The 12,477-nt window shown below is 42.1% G+C and overlaps 1 protein-coding gene across 3 annotated transcripts in view; it reads left to right on the top strand.

Moving 5' to 3' along the window:
* The window catches only part of ADGRF5 (adhesion G protein-coupled receptor F5), a 43,037-nt gene extending 30,776 nt beyond the window's left edge, over window positions 1–12,261 (top strand). For 2 of the 3 annotated variants that reach the window (XM_057378566.1, XM_057378567.1), the window contains exons 15-22: window positions 890–1,042; window positions 2,267–2,463; window positions 3,051–3,230; window positions 4,657–6,027; window positions 6,973–7,014; window positions 7,109–7,168; window positions 9,018–9,102; window positions 10,121–12,261. In XM_057378566.1, coding sequence (XP_057234549.1) covers window positions 890–1,042; window positions 2,267–2,463; window positions 3,051–3,230; window positions 4,657–6,027; window positions 6,973–7,014; window positions 7,109–7,168; window positions 9,018–9,102; window positions 10,121–10,200 — 2,168 coding nt within the window. In that variant the 3' untranslated portion in view covers window positions 10,201–12,261. Of the gene's footprint in view, window positions 1–889; window positions 1,043–2,266; window positions 2,464–3,050; window positions 3,231–4,656; window positions 6,028–6,972; window positions 7,015–7,108; window positions 7,169–7,667; window positions 8,268–9,017; window positions 9,103–10,120 lie in introns of those variants that run through there. The other variant, XM_057378568.1, reaches the window with a different exon arrangement.
* Window positions 12,262–12,477: the final 216 nt, after the last annotated feature.

Below are 12,477 nucleotides of genomic sequence, written 5' to 3'. Positions count from 1 at the left end.
ATCTTCCATTCTGACACTTTTTAAAATGAGTACTGAGAAAACATTACATAAGAAAATCTAYGAGTTAATGAAAAATGTTGAGTAACCCATTAAGAATGCAATTCAAAAACCTGTTCCATTTACTTTGAGGATACAGGGGGGCATGTCTTTAACAATACAAAAGCCTAAGCTTCTACATATTCAAATTCAGGGCAATTCTGCAAATTCCCTGAGATGTTTTTATATGCTGTAAATTTTCAAATGAGTTGGTTTTCATATAGTAGAAATTTTCAAAAGAGTTGCAAAACTGTTGAAAAAAAGCAAATACCAAAAAAAAAAAGCAAATCTACCAAAAAATAGCTCAAAAACATGCAGGAGTACAAAAACAACAGGCTGAGGAGTAAAGCAGGTGGAGACTGAGGAGTCCCTCAGAAGCTAAGAAAAARGCAAAGATGTTGTTGGAAAAGATTGCAGCCAGGAACCTACCCTCAGGCACAGGCATTCTGCAAATCAGTGGGAGTGTGGCACACATCCTGAGTGCAAAAGAACCATTGAAGAACAGCAAAACAGTATCCCAACCTAAATGAAACACCTGTGGTAGAGGCAGGAGRAGTATTCTCAAAAATTATTTCCAAAGCAAATTTTGGTTCCTGCACRGTTAAGAGGATTTGGGGAGGATTTGCTCATCCACCAGTAAATGRAAAGGTATTGATCATGCAGCAGCTGCCAGATTTATTAAGGGGAGAGTAAGACACAGAGATCAGTACACAGAGAGGGAGCTTTTTCACAAAGGAAAGTTGTTTCTTTTCCAGTACCCACAGAAAAGAAAGTTTTGCTGATGCTTTCTGTTGGCTTTAGTTGACTGACCCCAAATCGGTGTTAACCTGTCTTCATTCATCCATCCATACAGAAAAAAAGCGTAAAGACAATCTGTTTTGCTACATGTACAATTACACAGAAAAAGAATGTAGTGAAGGGAAAGAGTTGGCAGCACATTGCAAGTTCATCAACCGCATCGGACAGGAAGTCAACAGCGAATWTATAAAACTACGCTTGATACCTGGTAAGAAAAAAGTTGCTGTTTATAGCTGTTAAGTAGGACAACCCAATATCTTTCTTAAATCAGGTGCCAGACATTCATCACCAGACATCTAACAGCAACAGCTTTTTGTTAGCCAAGAATTTTTGTCTCCTTTTCTGATGGGAAATTTTTACACACAGAGGAAAATATTGGGTTTGATACAATTTTTTAAAATTAATAGACAAGATGTTTTGTCTTTGCTGTATTTGAAAGCAGTCCCAGTATGTTCCAAAGCAGTGATAGTTTAATCATTTACTGTCCCTAATTTTTTCTGGTGCAGGCTGCACCACCATGCTTTGTCCCTTGTGTTGAAATGTGGTCATGCAGCTCCCAGCTTGCACCAGCAATTTAGCAAGGATCAAAGATTGTGGTGCCTCTGGGAGAAGCCATCTGGCTCAGGAGGGCAGCCTGTGGGAGAGCATTTCCACTTTGAACACAAGAAGGGCAACCTCCATGAGGTGCTGCAGACCAGGGCAGCTTCCAGTCAGCTCTGCAGGAAATGTTTGGTAATTAGAATTCATCATTGCTAAATCCAGCTTTGATGTTTAGTTCTGACAAGAGTTTAGATATTTCAGCTCTTTTATACTAAATTGGAAAGGAAAAAATGTTGAACATCCCCCTAATGCAGAAATTTTGTTTTTTCCACAGCAGAGGTGCCTGCAGTTGAATCAGTGYATCTGCCAGATTTCACACACTTAGGCAATAAATATGCAGACAATTTAATTGCTTTAATCACTTTAATCAGCAGATATTTACTGATATGACTAAGTCAATCAAAGCCAATTAGCAACACTCACTCTTCATCAAAAAGGTGTTGAGGCCTCACTATCAAGATCCTAATGAATTTCCTGTTAGTCCTATGGCAGTGTTGAGTGCCTTAGCAGAATAAACTTTATATGAATTATTGTTCACTTAATGGTCAATATAATCCCACTCCATCTCTGATTTACCCTGTAATCTAACAGATAAATCTAAATATTTGGGTATTGGTTCRTTGATTTTGGAGCTTTATTAGATTTCCTTTTTAATTTCATGATTCATAAAAATTTGGAATGTGAGATATCTGGATCCTGAAAGGTCATAATTAATGAAGGCAGCAAGTTGAAATCCTGATTTAAAGATCTTTGAGCAGATCATAAATTTTGTGGGAGTAATTTATTCAACTCCCTGCTTCTTAATTTCTACCTCTGTCTCCTCTCTGTGCAGGTAAGGAAGTGTCCTGCTCCGACAGATTGGGCATTGGAACAGAAAGGGCCACATTAATAAAGCCATGCTGYGATAGAAAAAACCCAAAAGGTTTTACCCGAGGCAATACAACTTACCAGTGCATCAACAGCTCTTGGAGGGTTGCAAGGAATGACTGCCTTTCTGGACCAATAAATGACCTGCTGAGTAATGCTGAGGTAACACTCATGGGTTTTACAGAGGTTGGAGTGGAGAGGTGAGGGGAGAAAGTGAAAAAATGTTGGTTGCGTGATTTTTGCTTATCATTATCTAAAATGAATGAAGCAGTAAAAGTTTCTTTTAAAGATACAAAGAATGTTTGGCTCTATCTGCACCATCCAGTGAAAGAGCTGAGGTCCTCTCCTAGGGCCCAGAGGGCTTGAGGCACTGCATGGATAATGTTCACACACATGAACGCTCTGTCTCCCAGGCAGGTGACCTTGTCCATGGCATCTGTAAGGAGCAGGTGCTGGCCTGGAGTGCTCCCTGAGCCGTGCTCAGGCACAGACCCAGAGCTGTCACAGAGCACACCAACAGTGAGGCCATGGGAACAGCTCTGGGCCACTGCCCAACCTCACCCCCAGGCCCTTTCTGCAGTGCCCACCCTCTTGGCCACCACCCTTGACAGATGGGTGCCAGGCCTTGTTTTTCAGYYTTGGTATCCTCCCACAGCRCTCTTCCCTCCCACAAACCATCCAGAGTCACCTTTCTCTCAGCAAGGTTAGAGAATTTCACACAKGTCATGTGCTGCTATCTTCTGTTCCAGTCCTTGGTCAACAGCCCCGAGGCAAAAGGAAAACTCCCCTCCTACCTTGCACATCTTAAGGAACAGACAGAAAAGGARCTGACCACAATAAACAATTCTCCAGCAAACATAGGTGCAATCGTTTCCATCCTGGAACTGGTCTCCTCTATCCCAGCAGAGGCAGAGGAGCTCACTATTCAGGTAAGGTTTTGAGTCTCATTTATACCTMCCAAGCCCTTTGGCCTCTTTTGTCACAGGGGATGATGTTCTCCCCTAAGAAGTTTCACAGTTAGGATCAAGGTCAAGAGAGTGTTAAGGGAATGAGATGAAATGACAGCAAAGATACAGAAGAGTTTATGAAAACTCAAAATGATGAGGGCAAGGAACTTATGCATGAAATGGAAGATGCTGTAAGCGAAGCAGCTAGAAAGATTATAGGAGCTCATGGACATCTCCAGCATTCTGAGAGAGGAAAGGACAAGGAACRATGGGTGAAAAATTGGACAYGAGCCAGCAATGTGCTCTTGCAGCCCAGACACCCAACTGTGTCCAGGATTGCTCAACAACAAGCGTGACCAGCAGGTTGAGGGAGGTGATTCTGTCCCTCTRCTCTGCTCTGGTGAGATCTCACCTGGAGCACTGCAYCCAGCTCTGGGGTCCTCAGGGCAAGAAAGCTGTGGATGTGCTGGGGTGGGTCCCAAGGAGTGCCACAGAAAAGGTCAGAGGGCTGGAGCAGCTGTCCTATGATAACAGGTTGGGAGAGTTGGGATGGTCCAGCCTTGAGAAGAAAAGGCTTGAGGGAGACCTTATTGCAGCCTTTCAGTACTTAAAGGGGGCTTAAAAGAAGACTTTTAAATAGAGCCTGTAGTGACAGGACAAGGGAGGATGGTTTAAACTGAAAGAGGCAGGCTTAGATTGTGTAGGAATAAATGATATACTGTGAGGGCAGTGAGGCACTGGAATAGATTTACCAGAGAAGTTGTGGATACACCAAAGCCTGGAAGTGTCCAAGGCCAAGCTGGATGCCCCTGCCCTGGGAAAAGAGGCTGGACTGGATGATCTTTAAATGTCAAAATCATTTGGTGATATGATTCCATGAGTAGAAGTAGGAACAGAAAAAAGGTTGAAATAGGAATAGCGAGAGTAACTTCCAGGAACCATGATCAAGCAAGAAAAAGAAATTGGATGTGACAACAAATGAATAACAAAAGAAACCTTAGGAATAATTGGGAACTTTGATTTTGATGTCCAGAGGAAAAGCACATTGCTCTTCTGAACAGAAAAGTGCAAAAAGGCTTGATGGTTTGTAGGTGGAGAGCCCTACATGAGAGAGATCAAGGAATCAAAGACAGCATGAATGCTGAGAAAGAGGGGAAAGAAGGTTAGAGATGAAAAAATACTAAATAATATGTAAGAAAATAGTCACACAGCTCTGCTTTTGGAAACCTTAACTTGCAAACAGAGCATGCAGAGCATTAACAACTGAAGATTTCACATGGAATGAKCAAAATAAGAAAATGCTGGGCTTTTTCAAAAGGCACTTCTAGGACCATGCATAAATTACCATCAGAAACAACAAWTAATTGTATGGGATTTCAGYAACTGCATTATTCYTTTGTTGTTCCAGAATTTCCTGTCCACAGTGGACTTAATTGTTAATGATTCCACCACTGAAGCTTGGGAAGACCTGAATAAAGGGAAGACACGACAAAGTTCTTTGTTACTGCAGTCAGTAGAAAAWTTTTCCCTGCGCCTTCAACCAGTTAATAACACCATTCCTTCKGTGTCTGCAAGCACCATTCAGCTCCAAGGGATAGTTGTCAAGGAAAATAACAACACAGATTATAACAAGGACTTCCRCAGTTCAGAAAAACTCACGGTCAAYGTGCTCATTCGTGAAACTGAAATTCAGACTCTAACCCAAAATTCAACCATTGTCAGTGTGATGTACTCAAAACTTGGGCATATTTTGCCCCAGAATAGCTTYGAATATGTGAACGGTTTATTGATAACAACAACTTTGAGCAGCAACAGAAGCCAGAAGTTTGATGTTAATATGACATTTGCAAAGAAAGACTTGTCTCTAAAGATGCCCAAGTGTGTCTTTTGGAACTTCACACTCAACAGTGGTAGGGGGGACTGGGATACTCGTGGCTGCACACCCACGGACTTGGGAGATTATGTGGTTTGCTCCTGCAATCACTTGACATCATTCTCCATTCTGATGTCACCCGATAGATCCTCCGAGCTAATCTTTGAAGATTATATTTCCTACATTGGCCTGGCCATTTCCATTGTGAGCTTGGTGGTCTGCATCATAATTGAATCCTTGGTCTGGAAGTACGTGACCAACAACACAACGTCCTACATGCGCCACGTCTGTATTCTCAACATAGCCACGTCCCTGCTGATTGCTGAYGTTTGGTTCATTGTCACCGCCTCCATCAGTGATCAAAACCAGCAGCTGAGCAGAGACATCTGCATCATGGCCACATTCTTCATCCATTTTTTTTACCTGTGTGTCTTTTTCTGGATGCTGAGCCTGGGCCTCATCCTTTTCTACAGGCTGGTGTTCATCTTACACAACACAAGTAAAACTGCTCAGAAGACAGTGGCATTCTGCCTGGGGTACGTGTGTCCCTTTGTCATTGCAGTCACCACCATCGCTGTCACATTGCCAAAGAACAGCTACACCAGAAAGGATGTCTGCTGGCTCAACTGGAAGGACAGCAAAGCTCTCCTGGCCTTCGTCATACCTGCCTTGGTCATCGTGGCCACAAACTTGTTCATTGCTGCAGTTGTGATAATAAAAATACTGAGGCCAACTATTGGGGATAGGTCAAGTGGGCAGGAGAGGAAATCTCTGTTTCAAATTGGGAAGAGTGTGGCCATCCTGACACCACTGTTAGGCCTCACCTGGGGTTTTGGCCTTGCCACCATCATCAAAAACAGTCATCCAGCTTTCCACATCATCTTTGCTCTGCTCAATGCTTTGCAGGTGGGTTGCAGCTGTTTTTGTTTCCTCTATGATGATTTAACATAGAGACATTATTGCAGTGCTGTGCTTGGCAGGGTGTAAGAACAGCAGGGAAAAGATCAGATTTGCCTTACACATCTTTGTTCCAAAATGGCTCTTTGGGAAACCCATTCCAAGAATTCAGCAGGGTTTCCTATTCTTAGAGGCCTTAACAGAGAGAGGTGTCTTATAGATAAAGCTGACCTAAAAATAACTTCCAACTTTGCCAGTAGTTTTGGGATCAACTTCACTGCTGAAGGCCAGGAAAACAGCCTTGTTATGTTCAGGTGGGCAAACTTCAGCATTCCTGTTCTCATTTGGAGTGCACCTGGAGGCATCATGTTATGCTCTCATGGATTCAAGTGRAAACAACATAAAAGTCACCAAGACCAGCTGAGCAGTACTAATGATAAAGAACTGGCAAAAATACACATGATTGAGAGTTTTCAGTCACTATGACCTTTACAATATATTTAGATGGTCAGTAGGATCTCTATACAATGAGATTTCTTAAGGACAAAAGAGTTATGTCTAATCTCTCTCTGTAAAGAGAATTCTTAAGAATGGCCATTCTTAAGAAAATGGTATTAAAGCTGTGTTCTTCAAACCAAACTCACTGACCTTTTCCTTTTGACTGGAGAGCATAGKCAGAACATTTCTTCCATACACAAACATTCCTTCTTCTAAACACATTTAGTGCTACCAAACCATCTGTGCCACTCTGTAGACYAGAAAAAATATAGAATTTAAATAGACCAGGCCTGGAGAACTCCTGCTGAATCAGCAGTCCACTCTGTGATATGCAGTTAGAAAAATGTCCTCTATCAAAGAGTTCAGATAGTATCATGGACAATGTTGGAGATAAATTTGAGATATTACAATTAAAGTTTGGTGTCATCAAAATGAATTTAATTATCTGTCTCCTAGGGATTATTCATTTTGGTGTTTGGGACTCTCTGGGACAAGAAGGTAAGAATTGAAACTATTTCTTGCATTATGTCAAAATACCGTTGACATTTGAACAGAATTTCTGTATTTACTGGCTAATTAATTTTTTCAATAGATACAAGAAGCCCTGTTGAAGAGGAATTCATTGTCCAAGTGGAGTTCRCAGCAATCAAAGGTTAGAACATTGACCTAAGAATGTATTTCACTGAACATTCTCCAGTGCACTTTATAKTCTGGATTATTTATTAGAACAAGTCAGAATAAATATGATAATATCACCTTTTTCAAAGTTCACTATTTTGACTATAATTAGTCAAAAATGAGATGGAAGTTAGTGGWCATTTGCTTTAAATTCCACAATAAATAAACCATAAAATGTCACTGAAACTTTTAGTTAGAAAACAGAAAATATCTCTGGTGCTATTATTTATTCACAGCCTGAGAGAAATGCAAGGGGGGCTTCTTGGGGAATTCTCCAGTCTCAACTTCTGCATTTATAACACCTTACCAAAATATGCCAGGGTGTGTAAGAATCTTAGAATTGTTTGAGTTGGAAGGGACCTTCAGGATCATCTGGTTCCAACACCCATCTGCCCCTCATCCTGAGCTGCCTATGGTGCTGGCATCATCCTGATATRACAATAAAGCTTGATTTTATATTGGTATCTGAACAGGGTTTATTCAGAAGAGCCTGTACAGGAATTTCTAAAGAACTAGGAAGCCGACTTAAGAGCAAAGATAATTAAGAAGATGAGAACATAGGCTCAAGGGAATTAAGGAGTCCCTTAGAGTTGAACTGTCAGTTCAGAAGAGAAGCACTGGATCAAATCACTCCAACTTCCACAGGAATTGCTGAAGTTGGAAAGCACCCTCAGGGATCATCYTGCACCACACTCCCATCAGAGCATGGTCAGCTAGAGCTCAGAGCTGTCTCCAGTTGGGGTTCGAGTAGCTTCAAGGATGGAGACACCACAATCTCTATGTGCAGCCTTTTCCTGTGTGTGGCCAACCAARCTCACAGTGGAAAAGTTTCCTCTTTAGAGGGATTTCCTGTATTTCTATTTGCTCTCAATGYATCTTGTCCTTTCACTGGGCACCAAGGAGAAAAGTCTGGCTCTGTCTTTACTCTGTTCCAGTTAGACAGCCCCCAGCATGTCCTGGCATTGGGTGTGTTCCTCCCCAGGGACAGGAGGACATTGCATTTCCCTTTGCTGGACTTCACAAGATTCCTGTCATTCCATTTCTCCAGCCTGTTGAGGTCTGAGAATGATCAAATAAAGTCTTTGGTTAAGCTCTTTATATGTGATTCATTTACCTTCTTCCTCCACCTTCATTTACATTCTTCCTCCACCACCTTATGATATAGGTGATAATACACAACACTGCCTAATTTCTGCCACCAAGGTACAACTAATGAATAAAGAAGGACTAAATAGAAAAAGATGTGTTTTCCTTAACTTTTTTTGAACACATCTTTGGAGAAACCCCATTAAATTCTCAAACAGCTCCAGAACTGAAACAGAAACTTCATTTTAGCAGCAAGAAGTTCCTTCTTTCCTTTGCATCTGAGCTGCAGAGAGTTGTGTTCCAATGCCCTCTAGCGTGWCAAGTTAAATTTGCCTCGGATTATCTCAGGCTGCTGTCAAGGACAATCCCCGTTCACATAAATCTTAGCTTTTCTGGCTACCCTAATGATCATATTGCTGCAGATAAGGGACCAGGACCCCTCAGTGCCTTTTAGGACAGACTCTGGAGCCTAAGGCATCTTCCTTGCCCAATAGTTAGAGACAAGCACTTTGTGCCTTGTAGATTTGTTTAACATTGAACTCCTTCATCAGCACTATAAACATGCAAATGTGTGAACTCGATACCTCACAGACATCTACATTGGCCTTCTGTGGATTGTTTGCACATATTACTGAGACAAAGTTTATTGGAACTGGTTTTTTTTTTTTTTTTCCCTAAAATGGGGCTACAAAGAAAGTTCTATGCTTTTGACAAAAAACAAATTTTCTCTCTTACAGTCATCCTCCCTGATCCTGGTGACACCAATGCTTGCTATGAGCTACCCGTTTTCAAGAACCTTTAACAATTTATGTGGGAAAACAGGTATGTGACAATAGATCTCCTTCACTAAAGCACAAACAAGGTTTTGCCCTCATTCTTTCTGTCAGGATCTGTCTGTCCTGATATCCATCAATTTATTTATCTTTCCATGAATCCATATGTGGTTTTTAATTTTCTAATGCAAAGGAACTGCAATAAGTCAATTGTAGCATAATGCTAGCAGCACAATTGTCTATCTCTGAAACAATTATTGGATGTTTCACCAGTTCTAAATCCCACTAACTTGTTTTGAGCTTAATGAGATAATGGCTCAGTTCATTCATTATTCATTTACTCTTCACCGCCTTGGAGCTGTATTTCYTCAAAAGTTCTGGCTCTCATTTTAGGGACATCACCATTTCAGTTATGACTTCATCTTGCAAAAAAGCACTGCTAGAAAAATTATTTAGTTTCAAAGTACTCAGTCTTTGTATCCAAACATTGGTCAGAGAAGATGGTGACATTTGGTCGAAGTGGGATGTGAAGTTTAATGTAAGCAATCAACTGGTTTTTGAAAGCCTTTTTATTAGTCAGGTAATGGAACAGGGACACTAGCCAGACACAGAAGCCTCCACAAGAATGAGAGTTACCCACAACTGCTTTCCATGCTGCTGCCACCTGAAACTCTCCTTTTATAAGCACTCCTCTACACTGCTCTCACGCTCCATGTACTTGGGTCTTAGTTTAGAGCCTTGTGGCCATAAGGGAGAGGGAGCTGGGATTCATCTTAGGAGCCCGTGGATGTGTTGTGTTCTGGATGTGTCCCCCTGCTCCAGGAGAAGCACAAAGTACCTCTATTTTTGTGAGTAAATCCCTGCTGTGTGGCATGGTTGGCTGACACATCCTGGCTGTGTCACCAAGCACAGKGAGTCCTGTGGTTGCTGATAATGCTGTAGTCCAGGTAGTGCCAGGGTTGCAGGGCCACCTTGGCCACCAGCACAGGTGTAACTGTCCTTGCTTTGCAGTGCCAACACATCCCAGGCTCTCTGTCCTTATCTAACCCTTGTGCTTTGCTTTGCAGGAAAATACAGAGTATCTTCTTCTGAGCCATCCACATCTTCCACAGAAAACACTTCCAAGGCCTATTCCATCCTTAACTGAAGCACTGCCARTGCTAAATTGTGTAACTCTGAAAGGACCTCTTCCAAGACACACAAAAAGTACCTGGGAAGTGGAAAGTCAGCAGGAAGTGGACTGCTTYATTTTGACTAAACTGTGCCTTGGTGCATTCTTCTGGAATTGTCTTCTGGGTAATGTGTAAGGCAGGGAAGCTGAGAGAGATGGAATTTTACAAGGTCTGCCAATCCCAGAAGAGATGGAAAGGGTCTGAAGGCCTTCAAGTGCAAAGAAAGGACATTGGGAATGAAGAATTCTCAGCCCTTAAGTGGGTGCTTAGCACTATGCAGTACTGAGCCATGAATTGCAGTGCTTCACACAGTTTTTGTCCAGTGGATTTGCCATTTCCCCTATCAACTCTCTGAGTGACCCCAAAGGCCTGTGTAGATACACAAGTACCTCACAGCTTCTCTCCTGCCCTTGTATTATTATCTGGAAAGGATATAGTGGTATCCACTTTCTATTTAAGACTTTCTGGAACCAAAAATTCCCAACTGAGAAGGCCTATTTCAGATCTTCACTTTTGACTTATGTAAAATGAAGACCGTGATGATTCCTGCGTGGTCTTCTTTCAGGTGGAAAGACTGAAAGCTTCACGTGGCACTTTCTTGAAGGAAGCTTTATGCCCTTAACAATATTTTTCTTTGATATATAATGTGGTAAGACAGAGATGGTTGCTGCCCTCTGCCACAGAGGGGACTGCATTTAGTTAATGCACAGTAGTGTGCAAGGAGTGCCTTGTGTAAAGTCTGTGTGTTTGGGTCTCCTCTCAGAGGAGAATCACACTTGAAGGACTCAGAGAATAAACTCTGTAGTGAATATAAATCACCATGTGCCAGGCAGGATGAATGGTTTTATATAAATTATTGCTCTAATACTACATTTGTGGAACCAGTTATTTTAAGCCTGTACACCCTTAAAGGCAGGACTCCTGTCTTGAGAAAAACCTGAAAAGTATTTATAATGCACACAAATGTTACAAAATTTAATGTACAATATGGTAGATGGAATCATGAAGAGGTCAATATCAAATACTGCAGTCAGGTGGTACCCCTGTTTGCTTTTCAGGGCATCAGGCCTGTGTTTGCCAGTGGTGAACCTGATCTCAGAATTTTTGGGTGAATCAGGATGGGGAACTGTTCCCTAAAGTTACAAGCACTTATGATGGTTTGGTTTGGGCAAGGAGGGGATGACTGAAGACAATAATCAAGCATCAATCAAATGTGGTATTTATATTGAAAGCAATTGCTATTTGCTTCAATATGAAGATATAATACCAGAACTAGAGCACACTTAGAAGTGAAAATCCAGAATGTCTTTGAACTGCATGGCCAGTAGACACTGAAAATCCCAGCTTCACACGTAATTCCTACCAAATCTTGCCCTTGTTTAGCCATTTGTTTTAACTCATTCTGGAAATGGCTTGTGCAATATTGCTCACTCTTGCTGAGTGAGAAAGGCTTTACAAGAACTGTAAAGTACAAGTCCCTGCAGACAACACAGYCCCAGTCCCACCAAGCCATGGCTCTGCAGGCATTTTATTCTCTGAGGTTTCACCACGCTGCCCAGCCTGGCTCTTGACTCTCTGTGCATGAGAAATGAGAATGTGATGCCAAGCTGCCTGGCACCAAAGAGCCACCTTGGGACGGATTGTCAAAGGCAAAGTCTTTGCCGTTGTAACAAACTAATTGACCAAAGAGAAGCAGCTGAGAAATATCATCACCTCTGMCAGTTTAAAAGACTTGGAGTCAAGGCTTCACTTGAATACAGACACAGATAAAGATATAATGGGGGGAAGAAAAGGGGGGAGTGCTGAATGAAGGGGAAACATGGCACCAAACATGYTGTACTGCTTCCCTGCACTCTCTACAGCAGGAACCAAGACTTTGGCATGAGCAATGTGGGCAGTGGGCTCACCAACAGATTTCTCCCTTCATTTTGGGCTGTTATCCCCAGTTCTTTGTCCTGATCCAAATCCCTTCACTCACCTGTCCTTTCCAAAGTCAAGGATGTCACAGGGCTCCTTTCCTGATGATTGCTGTCACGTACCTCCCCTCTCTGAACAGCAGTTCCCCTGCCATGCCTATGGCTTTKCCTGGACCATAAATAAACCAGCACAGGGGCCAAATAGAACTTGCACGGCTTTTTTTTTCTTTTTGTGGTCTGGCTGGAGCACTCTCTCAAAGCAATGCTCGCAGCAGAGGATCCTGGCTGCTCCTTGTTCAGCACTACTGTGAGCATCACCCAAATCATTGAGCCTAT

This window comes from Malurus melanocephalus, unplaced genomic scaffold, assembly GCF_030028575.1.
Source record: "Malurus melanocephalus ecotype Western Australia unplaced genomic scaffold, MMel_1.1 scaffold_363, whole genome shotgun sequence".
NCBI classification, from domain to species: Eukaryota; Metazoa; Chordata; class Aves; order Passeriformes; family Maluridae; genus Malurus; species Malurus melanocephalus.
This window is presented reverse-complemented; position numbering and strand designations above follow the sequence as displayed.